Here is an 18,200-nt window from a genome sequence, read left to right on the forward strand (position 1 = left end):
TTCTTTTGAGAATCTCATTTAACAACTGGAAAATTATTCTTTTGTCTTCTAAGGGACTGATTTCCTTACTCCTGCTCTCAACACCTTCTTTCTCTCTCTCCATCAACACAGGCACTTGGAGGTTGAGGCATGGGGGTGTAAAATCATGCTTTTTGGTGGACACGGCAAATGCCTATTCTACAGCAGAACTTAGCCCCCGCCTCCACCTCCTCACTCCCCCTCCCAAACTGCACATATACACCAAACCCAACCAGACACCGCCTCCTTCCTTCCTCACCACCCTCTCCCTGGTCACTAAGGGTTAAGCTTAGGGTCATCTTTAGCTCTTCCCCTCCCTCACCTACCATCTGGTCAAGATGTCTGGCCAGTTTTACCTCTTTGTTCCCTCACATCCTTCCCTCTTTTCATTTCTAATCAGAGGACCCTGAAATGTCCTCTTCTTACTATTTAACTATTGTAAAAACCTCCTACTCATTACCACAGCTCTAGCTACCAACCCACACCAGGTACTAGGGATAGCTAGCATCCCCAAATACAGGCACGACGGCACTCTTCCTGAAAACTGGGGTAATTCTCTGACTCCCCACTGTCCGCAGGTGGGAAACTCAAGTCTCCTTGGGGACCTTCCCCAAAATTAGTGCACCCTGCCTGTTCAGCCTTATCCCCCCATGCCCCAGCCTCCCGGATCCTCCAGCTGCAGCCCAGCTGCCTCCTCTTTGTTCTCAGAAATCCTAGCACCTGCCCCTCTCCCTCAGAGTACTCCCTCTACCATGAGAACACCCTTCCTGTCCCAGATTTTGCCCATGCAAGTCCTGCTCCTGTCTCAGGTATGCATCTAATTTTTCTCACTCCCTTATGAAATCCCACTAAGACTTCAGCAAATAGATTTTTTTTTAAAGCTATGAACCCCCAAGGGCAGAACAGGAGAGAAGACAACAGCAATATGATTGCAGAAGCTGGAACGTAGCTCGGGTCAGCTGACCTCACAGCCTGGGTCTGGAGCAGGCTGAGAACACCTGGGTTCCCATCATCCACCAGGAATCCTCCAAAGGCCAGGGAACTGCAGCTCCAGGTCCCCCCACCCCTACAATGGGCTGAACGAGCTGACAGCTGACAGCTGACGTGTATGAAGAGGGCAGGCTGAAAGCTTTCAAAAAGCAGTCAGGGCTGGGTGCAGTGGCTCACGCCTGTAATCCCAACACTTTGGGAGGCCGAGGTGGGTGGATCACCTGAGGTCAGGAGTTCGAGACCAGCCTGGCCAACAGGGTGAAACCCAGTCTTTACTAAAAATACAAAAATTAGCCAGGTGTGGTGGCATGCACCTGTAATCCCAGCTACTCAGGATGCTGAGGCAGAAGAATCACTTGAACCCGGGAAGCAGAGGTTGTAGTGAGCCGAGATCGTGCCATTGCACTCCAGCCTGGGTGACAAGAGTTACAACTCCGTCTCAGGGAAAAAAAGAAAAAGCAGTCAGACCCCTACCTCCCCCATCTCATGCCAGAGACCTCCCCTCTCCAGCCCTGGAAGAACAGAGGTTTACTTTCTGGCGGGGGAAAAGTGTGGGGTCTCTCGACTGGGAAATTCAAGGCACAGTTGAGGGCCTGGGGACCTTGCCAAAAATGGGGGTGGCAGGTTAAGTGACTCTTTGCATGCTATCCCCTTCCCCAACTGAGCTCCCAGATGTTGACACTGAGATTCCCAAACAAACGGCCTGCCCAGATTACCTACTGGTACACTCAGAACTGGACCCCCACCCGCTCCAGCTCCCAGGCAGCATTTTAGACCCCTCCTAATAATTATGAGCAGGTAACCAAAGGTCACCGGGCAGATTCATTCAAAGAAGATGGAGACCAGAAGGAGCAGAGAAAAGCAATTTGGAGGAAACTATGCAGGGAGAAGAAAACTTAAAGAAACAAACATGGCATTCACATCCTTACAGAAATAAAAGATTACATCAGTGAAAACACAGGATGCTACACACATTTTTAAAGAACCATTTGGGGAGCAAAAAAAACTCTTGGAAATTAAAAAGTATAACAAGACAAAGCAATAGAAGGGTTGAAAGATGAAAGGAAATCTTCTAGAAACTGAAGAAAAGAGACAAAGAGATGGAAAATAGGCAAGAAAGGGAAAAAAATTAGAGGATCAGTCCAAGAGATCCAAAAATTAAATAGGAGTTTCAAAAAGACAGAACAGTAAAAAACAAAGGGCAAGAAAAGAAATATTTCAAGAAACTCCCAGCACAGGACATGAGTTTCCACACTGGAAGGACTCGCTGAGAGCCTGACGAAACAGATGAACACGGGCTGACACCAAGCCACCGTGTCAAATTTCAGATCCTGTAAGCTTTCCCAAGGGAGGGTAAGAAGAAAAAAAAGACAAAAGAATCAGAAATCAGAAAGGTTTTGGACTTCTCAGCAGTTTCAGAAGTTAGAAAAGTGCAAAGCAATCCTTCAAACTTGTCAAGGAAAAATTATTTCCAACCTGAAATTCTCTCTCTTTTTTTTTTTCTTTCCAGAGACAGAGTCTGGCTCTGTCACCCAGTCTGGAGTGCAGTGGCGCAATCTCAGCTCACTGCAACCTCCACCTCCTGGGTTCAAGCAATCCTTCTGCCTCAGCCTTCCGAGTAGCTGGGATTACAGACACATGCCACCACGCCCAGCTAATTTTTGTATTTCCAGTAGGGATGGGGCTTCACCATGTTGGCCAAGATGGTCTGGAACTCCTGGCCTCAAGTGATCCACCCGCCTCAGCCTCCCAAAGTGCTGGGCTTACAGGCATGAGCCATCGCGCCTGGCCCCAACCTGAAATTCTCTATCCAGCTAAACTATCAACGATGTATGAAAGTAAAATAAAGAGAAAAGACAAAGGTCTTTGTCAGGAAGTTGCTGTCAACATGCTGCACCCAAACAAGGGAGCGAGCAAACAAGACAGAGGAAGTGGGAACGAAGAAGAAAGACAGAGGGAATCCCTGGGAGAGGGCATGCCAAAGTAGCAGAGGGGCAAGGAGGATGGACAGTGCCACCCACTCCCTTCAAGGGAAACTAAAGGAAAATGAAGCCTCTCTTACTGATGAGAGGGCCTGTGGCCAAACCTGACCGCAAGACAGGAAAGCAGCATGAACATAACACCTGGAGCCTGACCCACACCTTAGCAGGAGGCCCCGATCCCCACGGATCACGATGTGGAGGCTGTGAAAATCTGCCTAGATGAGAAGCATCCACCTATATATATGCACATACACTCATAAACGTGGAGTACTTCTAGAATGACACTTCAGGAGCTGGTAACAGTGGCTGCCTCTGGGAAAGGTTTCTCTTTCACTGCTGATCCTTTTTTTTTTTTGAGATGGAGCCTCACCACTGTCGCTCAGGCTGGAGTGCAATGGCGCAATCTTGGCTCACTGCAACCTCTGTCCCCGGGGTTCAAGTGATTCTCATGCCTCAGCCTCTAGAGTAGCTGGGATAACAGGCGTGCACCACCATGCCCGGCTGATTTTTTTTTGTATTTTTAGTAGAGACGGGGTTTCACCATGTTGGCCAGGCAGGTCTCGAGCTCCTGACCTCGGGTGATCCACCTGCCTAGGCATCCCAAAGTGCTGGAATTACAGGCATGAGCCACCACACCCAGCCTTGATCCTTTTGAATTTGTACAATGTACTTGATTATCTATTCAAAAAGTGACTAAGTCGGGGTGCAGTGGCTCACGCCTATAAACTTAGCACTTTGGGAGGCCGAGGCAGGCAGATTACCTAAGGCCAGGAGTTCATCACCAGCCTGGCCAACATGGCAAAACCCCATTTTTACTGAAAATATAGTAATTATCTGGATGTGGTGGCGTGCACCTGTAGTCCCAGTGACTTGGGAGGCTGAAGCAGGATAATTGCTTGAACCCGGGAGGCAGAGGTTGCAGTAAGCAGAGATGCCACTGCACTCCATCCTGAGTGACAGAGAGAGACCCTGTCTCCAAAAAATAAATAAACAAAAAGCGAATAAAATACAACATGCGAAAAGCTATCCTCCTTCAAAGCCCCTCTTCATTGCCCCCTCCCTGAGGAAGCCTTCCCTGGTTCCCAACCCAGGACCAAAGTAAGACAGGGACCCTCTTCCTGGCCTGCTTCTCCCCAGGCCCTGGTTAGTGAGTGCGGGTCATGTATCCAGCCTTGAGCTCTATGGGGGCAGACATAACTAACTCGCCTTTATGTCAACTTGGTAGAGATAACTTGCTCCAGGAGAGCTGGAAAGAAACTTTCATTTTCTGCCTACGATATTCCAGGCATCTTCCTTCCAGCCCACTAAATTGTCACCACAATCCCATGGGGTATTATCAACCCTTATTTTCCCGATAAGAAAACTGAGGCTGGGAAGGACCCACAGGAAGTAGCAAACTCAAGAATAATCAAGGCTGTCCAGCTCCAGAGCGCCTGTTTTTTCATGAGAGCAGCTAGCCTGGTGCCTAGCTCACAGTACAGTTCCAAAAATGTTTCACTCAACCAAATTAAATTGGAATTAAGATTTAACTAGAATTAAGATTTTCTAAGATTTTCTTCTGGAGCTGGGGCCTTCCCATGTTCTGAGATCCTGAAAAAGCGGCTGAGGACCCTCGGCGGCAGACAGCACCCCCATCCGGCCAAAGGGAGCCAGGGCCAGCGGTCGCAGCCCAGTGGGAAAATTTCCTCATTCAACCACAGTCTTTGAGCCTACTGCGCTGCCCTCCGGGGCCAGGGTTTTGTTTTTAACAGCTTTATTGAGATACAATTCACATACCATATAGATGATACATGTAAAGTGCAATTCAATGGCCAGGCATAATGGCTCACACCTATAATCCCAGAAGGCTGAGGTGGGCAGATCACCTTGAGGTCAGGAGTCTAAGATCAGCCTGGCCAACATGGCAAAACCCCATCTCTACTAAAAACACAAAAATTAGCCAGGCGTGGTGGCAGGCACCTGTAGTCCCAGATACTCGGGAGGCTGAGACAGGAGAATCACTTGAACACAGGAGGCGGAGGTCGCAGTGAGCCAAGATTGTGCCACTGCACTCCAGCCTGGGCAACACAGCAAGACTCCATCTCAAGAAACAAAGTGCAATTCAATGGCTTTTTAAATATATTCACAGATATGTGCAACTACGACCACAATCCACTTTTAGAACATTTCATATCCCTTAGCTGTCATGCCCCAAACCCCTTAGCTCCCTCAGCCCTTGGCAACCACTAATCTACTCTCAGTCTCTATGGATTTGCCTATTCTAGACATTTCTTTTCTTTTTTTTTTTTTTTTTTTTTTGAGATGGAGTTTTGCTCTTGTTGCCCAGGCTGGAGTGCAATGGCACGATCTCGGCTCACCACAACCTCCGCCTCCCGGGTTCAAGCGATTCTCCTGCCTCAGCCTCCCGAGTAGCTGGGATTACAGGCATGCGCCACCACGCCTGGCTAATTTTATATTTTTAGTAGAGATGGGCTTTCTCCATATTGGTCAGGCTGGTCTTGAACTCCCGACCTCAGGGGATCCACCTGCCTCGGCCTCCCAAAGTACTGGGATTACATACATGAGCCACCATGCCCAGCCAACTCTGGACATTTCATATCAACAGAATCATAAATTATGTGGGTTTTGGGTCTGGTTTCTTAGCATATTGCTCTCAAGGTTCATCTGTGTTGTGGCGTGTGCTAGTACTTCACTTCTTTGTATGGCTAAATAATATCCCATCATATGACTACAGGTATGCGCCACACAATGATGTTGCAGTCAATGATTAAATGCATATATGATGGTGGTCCCATAATATTATTGATTTTACTTGACAGACAGACTCTCACTCTGTCGCCCAGGCTGGAGTGCAGTGGCGCGACCATAGTGCACTATAGCCTCAAACTCCTGGGTTCCTGAAGCCATCCTCCTGCTTCAGCCTCCCAAGTAGCTAATTTTCTGTTTCCTTTTTTTTTTTTTTGCAGAGACAGGGTCTTGTGACATTGCCCAGGCTGGTCTTGAACTCCCAGCCTCAAGTCATCCTCCCACTTTGGCCTCCCATGTGAGCCACTGTACCCAGCTAAGAGTTCTTGATGTAGTCTAGATATAAGTTCCTGGTTACACAGATGATTTCCAAAATGTTCTCTCACTTTGTGGGCTGTCTATTCCCTTTCTTGATAGTGTCCTTTAATGTAGAAAAGTTGATTCCGATGACGTACAGTTCATTTTCTTTTATTGCTTGTGCTTTGGCGTCGTACCTAAACAATCATTGCCCAACCTAAGGTCAGAAAGAATTACACTTATTTTTCTTCTTATAGCTCTTCTTACATTTAGGTCTTTGGTCCATTTTGAATTAATTTTTGTATGTGGTATGAGGTCGGGTCCAGTTCATTCTTGTGCATGCGGATATACAGTTGTTTTAGCGCCACTTGTTAAAAAGACTGTTCTTTCCCCTATTAAATTGTCTTGGCGTTCTTATTGAAAATCAATTAACTGTTAATGTGAGGGTTTACTTCTGGGCTCTCAGTTCGAATCCATCGATCTGTGTGTCTGTCCTTACCCCGGTACCACACTGCAGCTAAATTCGGAAATCAGGAAGCGTGAGTCCTCCAACGTTGTTCTTTTTTAAGATTCTTTCGGTCGTTCTGGTTCCCTTGCATTTCTCTGTGAATTTTAGGACTGTCTTGTCCATTTCCGCTAATGAAGGCATCTTGGATTGCGATAGGGATTGCAGATCAATTCAGGGAATGTTGCCATCTTAACAATACTAAGTCTCTGATCCATGATCATGGGATATCTTTCCATTTATTTGGGTCTTCTTTAATTGTTTTCAACAATGTTTTATAGTTTTCAGAGTATAAGTCTTGTACTTTTATTAAATTTATTCCCAAATATTTTATCTTGATGCTATCTTAAATGGAATTGTTTTCTTCATTTTTTCAATTTGCCCACTGCTACTGAAATACAATTGATTTTGGCATACTGATCTTACGTCCTGCAACCTTGCTGAACTCACTTAATTCAAATAGATTTTTAATGGATTCCTTAGGTTTTTCTATACAAGATCATGTCAGCTGAAAAGAAAAATACTTTTACTCTTGCTTTCCAATCTGGATGCTCTTTATTTCATTATCTTTCCTAATTGCCCTTTATGATCAAATTTTGAACTAGTAACTAGTTATGATTTGGCAGCCCCTTCCCAAAAAGCGGCAGCAGCAGCCGCTCTGACCCTAGGATGCCAGAGCTCTCATCCCCGCTGCTTTCCACACCTGCTGAGTGGATGCCTCCTCCGGGGCTTCACCTTTTGGGGAGAGGCTGCCTGGCTGGGGGCTCTGGCTTGCCTCCCTGTATGCCCTTCTCTGGACCCAGGGAGGCTGAGCCCTGTGGGTGGAGGCACCTGGGCTCCCTTGCTGGTTGGTTTCCTGTAGGTCCAGCCGATGAGAGGCACAGGCAGGAGACAAGGGCAGGTAGGAGGTGGAGAGAGAATGTGGGGTGTGTCTTTCTCACTCTCTACTAGCTTTGATTGTCCTGACCCAGGCTGTGTCTTGTCACTATGACAGTCCCTGCTGGCATCCCAGTGTCCACTATTCAGCCTGTCTCTTATACACATCTAGATGTGTATAAGAGACTAACTGGGATTACAAGCACCTGCCACCACGCCCGGCTAATGTTTTTGCATTTTTAGTAGAGATAGGGTTTTGCCATGTTGGTCAGGCTGGTCTTGAACTCCTGACTTCAGGTGATCCGCCCGCCTCAGCCTTCCAAAGTGCTGGGATTACAGGCGTGAGCCACCACGCCCGGCCGGGAAACGCTATTTCTTCTCCTGACCCCTTCAAGCCTAGTGGTGGTAATGACTTTCCACTGTCGCTTGGTGCCTCAACTTCCCTTGTTGGGTGTCTGACTTTTCTTGGCTCATTAAGTCCGTTTATTAGAAATAGTGTGCAACCCTCAACCATTCCTGGGTAGTCTTGACGGCTATTCTGCTAGATGACACACCCCGACATCCTGTGGAGGAAGGCACTGTGGAACCTAGGTCAAGGTGAAAGCTTGGTTCTCTGGGCAAACTGATTACCAAAGTACTCAGTCCAAGAGCCAAGGAGATAGTAAAGAAATCCAATGGCAAACAGCTTCGGTTCCTGGAAGAGGAAAGTAAACAGCAACCCAGGGAGGACGTGACCTTGGCTGTAGTTGCTGCTGTTTTCTCTCCCTATTCTCGACTCCTAGGAGAACATACCTTCGTAGCCCCATGATCTGACCTTTCATCCTATGCTTTGGAGTTTGAGCACAAACACTGACTGGCTCAGAGGCTTCCCGGAGATGGAGTTCTGGGCATCCACTATTGCTGAGTTTATTGTGACGGCCACGTGGCAAGTGTCGGAATCGCTGATCGTTTGTGTGAGCTACTGCTGAGTGCCAGCCACTGCACTGAGTGACTTCTACGATCTCAATCATCAGAGGACTTGTAAGAGGAACATTACTGTAAGCACGGAAACAGACACCCAGATGAACAGCTTGCCTATGGCCTCAGAGCTCAAAGCCACGTAGACCCCTGTCTGCCCATCATGCCCAGCTGTGCCTCAGGTCCTGCCCTGCCACCCAGGAGTCTCTTGTAGACAGACTGTCAAGATTGATCATGCTAGTGATTAGTAGTTACCAATCTCTCCTCCCTGCCTCCTCCACCATCACTCTTGCCCTGGCCACTCCTGGGCCTGTGATCACACCCTCCTCCTCCTCCAGTTGTATCACATCACAGTCACATCTGTGTGTCCCTCAAACTCTGACCACAGCCTTTCCCCCAGGCTTTCTGTGTAACCACAGTCGTGCTGCCCAGCCAACCCCCAGCTGAGTGGACATTTTGTTTTGTTGTTTTGGAGTTCTGCAAACAGCAAGAGCTCCCCGTTCGCCTTTACCCTCAAATGCACACCCCAGGGACGGGAGGGAAGCACAGCGGCTGCGGCAGGCCAGGCTGTCAGGAGCCTAGCCACTATACCACCGCAGCCCATCCACCTGCTGAGCAGCTGCTGACTCGCCAGGACTTACTTTTCAGCTCCACATTAGCAGGGGGGTGTTCATCCAAATACAACAATTCCTCCTCAAGGATGAAATTAGATTGCTGAACACCCCCATGGGGAGGAAGGAGGTATGCAGGGTCCGGGGACCTGCGGTGAGTGGATCTACGAAAGCCCTGGGGCCAGATTGCCTTTCCCATCTTCTTAATCCCAATCCAAAACGGATGCAGTCTCAGCACTGCCAAATCCTTTCCCCAATCTGAAGGAAGGGGTCATGTCTTATAATCATTATGAAAACAAGAATAATTCATAGTAGCTGGAGTGCCACACCCTGGGTGAGGCACCATCCTGACTGTCTCCTCAATACTCACAAGGCCAGTACGACTCTATCCAACCACGTTGTTGAGTTCGTCCCTACAGACTATAATTATTATTATTTTAAAAAATATATTTTTTGGCTGGCCACGGTGGCTCACACCTGTAATCCCTGCACTTTGGGAGGCCGAGGCAGGCGGATCACCTGAGGTCAGGAGTTCAAAACCAGCCTGGCCAATATGGAGAAACCCCATCTCTACTAAAAATACAAAAAAAAAAAAAATTAGCCAGGCGTGGTGGCAGGTACCTGTAATCCCAGCTACTGGGGAGGCTGAGGCAGGAAGATCTGCTTGAACCCAGGAGGTGGAGGTTGCAGTGAGCCGAGATGGTGCCATTGCACTCCAGCCTGGGCAACAGAGTGAGAGACTCCATCTCAGAAATAAATAAATAAATAAATAAATAAATAAATAAATAAATATTTAGAGACAGAGTCTCATTTCATCACCCAGGGTGGAGTGCAATGGCGTGATCTCGGCTCCCTGCAACCTCCGCCTCCTAGGCTCAAGCGATTCTCCTGCCTCAGCCTCCCAGGTAGCTGGGATTATAGACACCCACCACCATGCCCAGCTACAGACTATAATTATATTTAACAACCACATTGCTAGCGCTCTGCAGTTTAGAAGGCACTTCAGCAGACACTCTCACTTGCTACTAAGAGTAACCTCGCCTACTAGGCAGGACAAGCACCATCTTCATTTGACAGAAGCTTTTACACAGAGCATGAGACTTTCTGGCCTGTCTCCCACCCGTAATATCCCACACCAGTTCCTGATCTCCTGCCCCACCTCTCCTGCACCCTGCCCCTCAGGTGACTCACTGTGTCAACATCCTTGAGGAAATGATTTCTGGTTCATGGCCCCAGAGCTGGAGCTTTGGAAGGATAAAGGGAAAAGCAGCCAGGGTCTCTGCCCTCAAGAGACAGGCATTCTAAGGCTGGGCGCGGTGGCTCATGTCTGTAATCTCAGCACTTTGGTAAGCCGAAGCAGGCAGATCACCTGAGCCCAGGAGTTTGAGACCAGCCTGGGCAATGTGGCAAAACTCCGTCTCTACAAAAATACAAAAATTGCCCTTGCGTGGTGGCACATGCCTGTAGTCCCAGCTACTCAGGAGGCTGAGGTGGGAGAATCACCTGAGCCTGGGAGGTCAAGGCTGCAGTGGGCTGTGATCGCACCACTGCACTCCACCGTGGGTGACACAGCGAGACCCTGTCTCAAAAAGCACACACACAAAGACACAAATTCTAATGAAAGAGAAAGGACAAACACAAATAAGGAACTGTATAACTAAGTGGGAAGGAAGGCCTGGCAGGGGCCACCTGGCCAAGTCTGGACCACAGACTGCTGCGATTCTGTGGGAGGGGAACGGCATTTAGAGTTAAACCTTGGGTTCAAGTTCTGGCTTTGCTACCACCCATCAAATGACCTTGGAGAATTCACTCTACCTCTCTGGACCTGTTAGTCCGTCTACAAAACAGATTTATCCCTCTCAGCGCAGAGGGCTGACAATTAAGGGATCTGTTTTATGGGAAACTTCAAATTGTCTCTTCGGTTTCATAAACTGTAAACTGCAATACACATGCAAAGGACTGTGATTAGATTTCACCTCATCAGAGGCATCAAGTATCTACTGAGCAGCGAACTGCCTGTAATGCACACTTGAGGGATGGAGGATCATATAAAACATGGCCTCTGCCTTTAAGAAAATCACTATCTGCTGATGAGGCAAGACAGGCACAGCCAACATATAACAAACACATAGTGTGTGCAAAGGCACTGCTGCGAGAGAAAAGGGAGAGGAGGCAGGCCGAGCAGCTTAGGAGAGCTAAGTGAAGGCTCACGGAGGAGACACTTGGCCTGGCCCTCAGGAAAGGCGCCAGCGCCTGCTGTGTGAGTGCACTGGGGTGAGAGGGAGAAACACGGCCAACTGTCCTCATCTCCACGTGTGGACTCCAAGCTGACTCTGTTCAGGGTCAGGGGCCAGTGGAGCCGGTTCAAATCCTGATCACAACCCCCTAATGCTAATTAATCTGGTTACCTAGAGGAACTAACTTTTCTGAGACTCTGTAAAATAAGAATAATTATTTGACTTTGTATGTTCATTGGGAGGATTAAATATGAGAATGCATGTGAACTGGTCTGTATTAGGGATGTAATACATGCTACAAATTAATAATCATCAACATCAAATAAGGTCTGACTGCCAGGGTGAGATCAGATTTTGGAAGGTCAGAAAGCCCAATAAAGAAATGTAGAAACAATGATTTGGGGGTGATCAGCATAGAAGTGACAGCCAAAGCCATGAGAAAGAGCTTGGCCTCAGCAAGAGGGGGAGGGCTGCTGCCCACAAGCCCAGCTCTGGCCACCAGCGTGCTCCCTCCCCACCAGAACCACGGGTGCCTGGGCTGCCCAAGCCCTGGAAAGCTCAGCCCAGGGCGTCACCACTCGCCCGTTTTCCTGAGAAGAGCACAGGAGCAGAGGTGGAACAGCAGAAATGTGAGGAGGAGAAACTGAGGCAGGAATGAAATGGAAGGGATGGTCTTAAGAGGGGCAAACAAATACTGCTAGTATGTCACAGCATAGGAGCCCAAAAGAGAAGTTTCAGGCAGAGGTGGTACCACGAACTCTCAAAGTTGTGGGGAAGGGCAGCACCAAGCAGACGATGACCAGGTGAGAGGCTGACACGGAAACAACGGAAGATGAAGCAGGAAGTTTAAGGGAACAATATGCAGCCCCCACAAAAAGTATGCACTCATTCATTCAATCACTTCTGAATGAGCCTTTACAACATGCCAGGCACTGTCGGTCATCAGAGAGAAAGTTTCGCAAGAGAGAACAGGTCCCTGTCCTCATGAAACTGACATTTCATGCCAGCCAGGAAACCGAGCACACAAACAAGACCATTCCAGATCCATCCTGATTGGTAAGTACTGTCTTCCGGCCTCAGACCCCCTCCTGATGGCAGGTCTCCCTCGGTGTCACAGAGAAAGGTACCACCTGACAGAGAACAAAGCCACAGAGCTCAACCCCTCCATCCCTGGCCTAGAACTCCCGGGGATGGAATGAGGGGAAAGGCACGTTCTTAACAATTGCTAGTCCCAGCCGGGCGCGGTGGCTCAAGCCTGTAATCCCAGCACTTTGGGAGGCCGAGACGGGCGGATCACGAGGTCAGGAGATCGAGACCATCCTGGCTAACACGGTGAACCCTCGTCTATACTAAAAAATACAAAAAACTAGCCGGGCGAGGTGGCGGGCGTCTGTAGTCCCAGCTACTCGGGAGGCTGAGGCAGGAGAATGGCGTAAACCCGGGAGGCGGAGCTTGCAGTGAGCTGAGATCCGGCCACTGCACTCCAGCCTGGGCCACAAGAGCGAAACGCCGTCTCAACAACAACAACAACAATTGCTAGTCCCAAGCAGTTTGGGACTAAGCAGAGGGAAACATAGCTGAAGCATACATAGATGTCCACGTCACCTCCATCCCCCGAGCCTTTCCTCCCACAAGCATGTGCATGTACACACACGTGCACACTGGCTCTCTCCCCTCTCCTTGGATTGTTATCCCATGACCTGGCAGGGAGCCTGGCCTGTTTGCAGTTAAAGAACCAGAGGCCATTTGGAACCTGATCAGTTTCTCCTCCTCCTGAACTGAGGAAAAGGTTTTCTTCAAAATGGGAGATGTTCTCTCCCCTTAAATGTGAGCAGTCAGTCCTACTCAAAGCCAGAGGTCTGGTCTCCCAAAATACAGGTAGTAACATGTTTTTCCTTTGCTGCTGTCTAGGAGCCCTCACATGTTGAACAGAGCATGACCTCACCCCTCCAATTTCCCAGATTCCTAAAGGAAAGCTGAGCCTTTCTGTTCTGTAACTCCAGGGCATTTTGTGAAGGACTGAGCTGGCCGGGGAGCTGAAGCATAGCACATGAGGGGCCAGCCGGTGCTGAACTAAGAGCAGGGCCTCCCCATGACCACTGGCAGCCACGCCATTTACACAGGGAACCATGTGGCCTTTCCCCCAACTGTCACCATCATGCAAGGGCATTCTGGCCCAGAGCTCTCGGATCTATGGCCAAGGTCTTCTGTCCATGGTCTCAGGCAGAATCTGTTCTCGGCCAGGAACGGTGGCTCACGCCTGTAATCCCAGCACTTTGGGAGGCCGAGGCGGGCAGATCACCTGAGGTCAGGAGTTCAAGACCATCCTGGCCAGCATGGTGAAACCCTATCTCTACTAAAAATACAAAACTAGCCGGGTGTGGTGGCGCACACCTGTAATCCCAGCTACTAAGAGAGGCTAAGGCAGAAGAATCGCTTGAACCCAGGAGGCAGGGGTTGCAGTGAGTTGAGATCATACCACTGTACTCCAGCCTGGGTGACAGAGCAAGACTCAAAAACAAACAAACAAACAAACAAACAAACAACAACAACAAAATCTGTTCTTAGGTGAAGTAGGGTTTGCCTACCTCCTGCCCCCCCAGCTTGCCCATGCCTGAGCAGAACGGTCCCCAGAGCCCTTGAGAAACGATCTGGTCCAACCCTCCCTTGGATTCCTGTTCTCTAAGGACTGTTGCCATCCTTCTACCCTCTGCACTTCCCAGAGCTAGAAGGCTGCCAAGTTCCAGAGGGAAGAGCAACAATGGCCAGGATGTGTGGGCACCCCTACCCAGGACAGAGTGCCTAGAGGCCTCTGAAAGTCGGTCCTCTTACCATGGCAGTTGGTCTGCAGAGTTCCAGGGAGGCCACAAGTCTGGAACACCCAAGTCTGGGCCCGAGGCCTGCTGCCTGTTTATAATTGATGTTCTAGGTTAATCCCCTGTCAATGACTTTCCAGAACTGTCCCCTCCTTTACCGCTCCCAGGAGAGAGAGGCTGCTTGGGAGCCAATCTCTGGCTTAGGGGTGGGCCTTGAGTAGACTGAGGAAAGGATAAAAAAACAAACACCAGGTCAGGGGTGAGCTGGAAGAGCGGCGGTCAAAAGCCACTGCTCACAAGTTCTGGTGGAAAGATGAAAGGGCAGTGGTGTTTGAGTTTCACAAAGAAGGGAGGGCCAGGGCCAGGGCTGGGAAAGCCAGCCAGGAGAGAGATACGGCATCTGGCCTAAGGAAAGGAGCAGAAGATTCAATGGGGAGAAGAAAAAAGGAGGAGTGTAATGTCTTCCTCCTTCCTGCCAAGACCTCACTATACCTTGGGTTGTCTACCTGGGAACTGGTGACATCATGGGCCTGTCTCCCCACAGGGCCAGAAGATTGGATCCCTCACCAAGGCACATGTTACCTGGTGATTAGTGTGAGCTGGTGGCCCAGTACGATTTATCAGCAAGCAGATGTTCACATGCGTGAACATACTACGAAACCACCCAGCTCAGATCATTTAACAGTGTTATCCTAAAGGCCACTCCAGTCAGAAGCCAGAGCAGAGTTCCCATCTACTGGGCACCACCCCACCATCGCAAGAAAGCAAAACACCAGGCTGGGCTCTGACGAGCTCCTTGGAAGGAGGCACAGTCAATAGCTCACTGTTAGATCTTTTGCCTGGGCTCCTGAACCCGAGGCTAATTGGTCAGAGGTCTTGCATGGTTCGGCACGCTCAGTGTATGACAGGAGACGGCATCTGAAGAGAGCGGGTGGGCTGAGCCTGCTACGGGAATGTAAGTGCACCCTGATCCAAGCCAGGCAGAGAGGTCTGAACACCCCGATGTCCCCAAGAACATGCATTAACTGAAAAGTCAGGGTGGAGGGATCCTGCACATTCCTTCAGGTCCAGGATCCTGACCAGCACCAACACCTCTGTTTCCGCCTCTTCTCCATCTTTTCCCAAGATGACAACAAGCAGCTTTCTGCTTCCCTTCCAGCCCCCAAAGGAAGGGGGCAGCTACCCGGAAAGTGAGCCCGGAATGACACTGAAACCAGGGGCCCTGCCAGGGAATAAAGAGTAGAGGATCAGCTGGAACGGCAAAGTGGGAAATGGTGGAAAGTCCCCATGTCCAGTGCCATAGCTGCTAGTTGTGACAATTCTTGTCCTTATCCTAGCACCAGGATAGGCACTGGGTGCCTCTTCCCCAGCTGGAGGCAGAGAGGTGCCACCAACTCCCACACTCGCCTTGAGATTTGCCATCTGGCTGGTGAGCTGCTGGGGGCGGGGGGGCGGAGCTGGAGGAAGTATCTGCATGGAGCCTGCACCCGGCCTAAGCCTCACCCAGGAGTGCCATTCCCAGTGACTTGCCCAGCGTCATACTGGTCATGGGCCCTGGCCATCTCCACTCGTGCTTCATTCCTCAGCACACAGAGGTCATGCAGGACGTGATCTTCGGAACAGGCGTCCCTACCGCTCCCCACAGAGGAGAAGCTGCCTGAGAGTTGGGTCCCAGCTTACTCAGCTCTACCTGCAGTGAGCATTTCACAGGCTACTACTGGATTGGACCAAAAATGTAATCACCACCACATGTCCTCTTCGGTTCAGTGCAGCCTGCCTGGGTCTCCACCAGCACTGGGGAGCCAGAGCTGACAAGACACAGTCCCTGCCCTCCAGGAGCTCACATCAGGGAAGGCACTAGACACATAAACAAAGAAGAGAAACCAAGTATGGTGGGGGCCAAAGGAAGCAAGTGCCGGCGCTGAACTAGTGGTGGAAGGAGGGGACTCAGGTATTAGGAAACCGTGGGAGTTGAGACTCACAGACAAGGTGAATGACAGAGGACTGGCCGGAAGGGAAAAGGGAAGAGAGTGGTGTGGCCAGGACACTGACCATTGTGTGGTCACAAACCATGCAGTTTGGCATGGCTGGAACATGGGGTATGAGCAGAAGGGGACACAGGGGCCTGACCACTCACTGCAGCGGAGCAACACAGCATGATCCATGCTGTCTTCAATTTACACAGAAAGCCCGGTGTCGAAAAATTCAACAATTAACCTTCTATGCAATTGTAAAATACCCTGCAACCAACAATTACTGCGACTTTGTAAGGGTTTCTTCATCTGAGAAAAACACAAGCGGGGGGAGTAAGTGTCTGGCTTAGTTAAACGGTAGCAAGGTTATGCGCTGCTGCCCTGGCAAATGAGTCGCTCACATGCTCAACAGCACTGTTAGTCCTGGGTGACAAACAGAAGCAGGCTTCCAGCTGGAGGTTCCAGGTGGAGAACATGCTGGTCTGTGCTCAGCTCTGGGTAGTGCCTGCATCGGTCCCGTCCTTGTCTTGGCTCATGGTCCATCCTGCAGAAAGCTCCTTGTGCCATCAGGGCAGCTGGATGGACCCTTCTAACAGCCTTGGTCCCCCATTCTCCTCGGCCACCCCAAATCTAGCCACACATGCATTGACGTCGTATGACTTCTATGGAGCAAAGCAAGCAAGTAGAGTTTCTTTCATTTATGCAGAAAGCCTGCAAAGGCCGGGCGCGGTGGCTCAAGCCTGTAATCCCAGCACTTTGGGAGGCCGAGGCAGGCGGATCACGAGGTCAGGCGATCAAGACCATCCTGGTTGACATGGTGAAACCCCGTCTCTACTAAAAAAATACAAAAAATTAGCCGGGCGAGGTGGCGGGCGCCTGTAGTCCCAGCTACTCGGGAGGCTGAGGCAGGAGAATGGCGTGAACCCAGGAGGTGGAGCTTGCAGTGAGCTGAGATCCGGTCACTGCACTCCAGCCTGGGCGGCAGAGCCAGACTGTCTCAAAACAAACAAACAAACAAACAAACAAAATGCAAAAAACCAACTACTTTGTGATACTGGCTCCAGGCCAGACAGCAAAGGCTCTGGACTGATCCAACCCAACCCTGGTGTTGACAGTCTTACAGTGCCGCAGAATGCCCGGTGTCCTTCCTCCTCCACACAAGTCACATAAACCCACTGTTCTCCTCTCCCAGCACTGCAGTTTGAGCTCTGGGAACTGTGTTTAACTGCAACTCCAACACTTAAGTCACTCGTCAACTTGGGAATTTACGTCACCTTCTGAACTTTAGTTTCCTGATCTATAAAATGCAGAATGATCTGAGTCATCTTGTGGAGCTGCTATGGGAACCCAATGAGGTAACGTAGTTTTGAAATACCTAAGAGAGTCTAGCACAGTAGAGATGTCCCAAAAAATGACCCCAATGGTCAGCCCTTGTGATAATAGCCTTAGTCCTTCTCTCTTCCATCATGCCCTAGGGCCTCAATATAAGACAGGAAGAGACCTAGACACCAGCCCAGGGAGGCTAAGAACAGAATGTCAGTCCCTTGTAGGATGGTGACTAGAAGGAGCTGCAAGCTGTGAATCAGACAGTCATGGCCCTATCTCTGCTACTGTTACCAGTGCCGTGCCAAGAGGCAAGTCATCCCGCCATCCTGGGATTCAGTTTCCTCCCCCACTAAACAGGGATAATAATTACCAGCCTCCTTCACAGGAGCAGCTTGGACAAAAAAAAGAAAAAACCATAACACAGGTGCAATGGCAGATGCCTGTGGTCTCAGCTACTCTGGACGCTAAGGCAGGAGAATTGCTTGAACCTGGGAGGCGGAGGTTGCAGTGAGGCCCAGATAGCGCCACTGCACTCCAGCCTGGGCGGCAGAGCCAGACTCCGTCTCAAAAAAAAAAAAAAGAAAGCCTGTAAGGACTGTCCACCATGTAACAGAAAAGAGGCTAGGTGCTATGGGGAAGCAGAGAGGGTGATGGACCCACACTTTAGGAACTCACCATGCGGCCGGTGGAGGCAAGATCTGCATGTGGCAAATTAGCATCCACCCCCAGAGTTAACTGCCAAAGAATAAGGCTGCAGGGCAGGGAATCACAGGGGCTAAGGTTTCCAGGCCTCTACTGCCCATGACCCCTAGAAAGATGCAACAAACCGGCCAGGCGCAGTGGCTCACGCCTGTAATCCCAGCACTC

General features: G+C 49.9%; 1 protein-coding gene across 3 annotated transcripts in view; it reads right to left on the reverse strand.

Moving 5' to 3' along the window:
• PC (pyruvate carboxylase) overlaps window positions 1-18,200 on the reverse strand; it is a 108,757-nt gene that overhangs the window by 47,079 nt on the left and 43,478 nt on the right. Inside the window, exon 1 of one of the 3 annotated variants that reach the window (XM_011986963.1) lies at window positions 14,051-14,131. The exons of the other annotated variants lie outside the window; for them this stretch is intronic. Within the exon in view, the coding sequence (XP_011842353.1) occupies window positions 14,051-14,053 (3 nt within the window). The 5' untranslated portion in view covers window positions 14,054-14,131. Of the gene's footprint in view, window positions 1-14,050; window positions 14,132-18,200 lie in introns of those variants that run through there. 3 annotated transcript variants of the gene reach the window in all.

Source organism: Mandrillus leucophaeus, unplaced genomic scaffold (genome assembly GCF_000951045.1).
Source record: "Mandrillus leucophaeus isolate KB7577 unplaced genomic scaffold, Mleu.le_1.0 Scaffold30, whole genome shotgun sequence".
Classification (NCBI taxonomy): Eukaryota; Metazoa; Chordata; class Mammalia; order Primates; family Cercopithecidae; genus Mandrillus; species Mandrillus leucophaeus.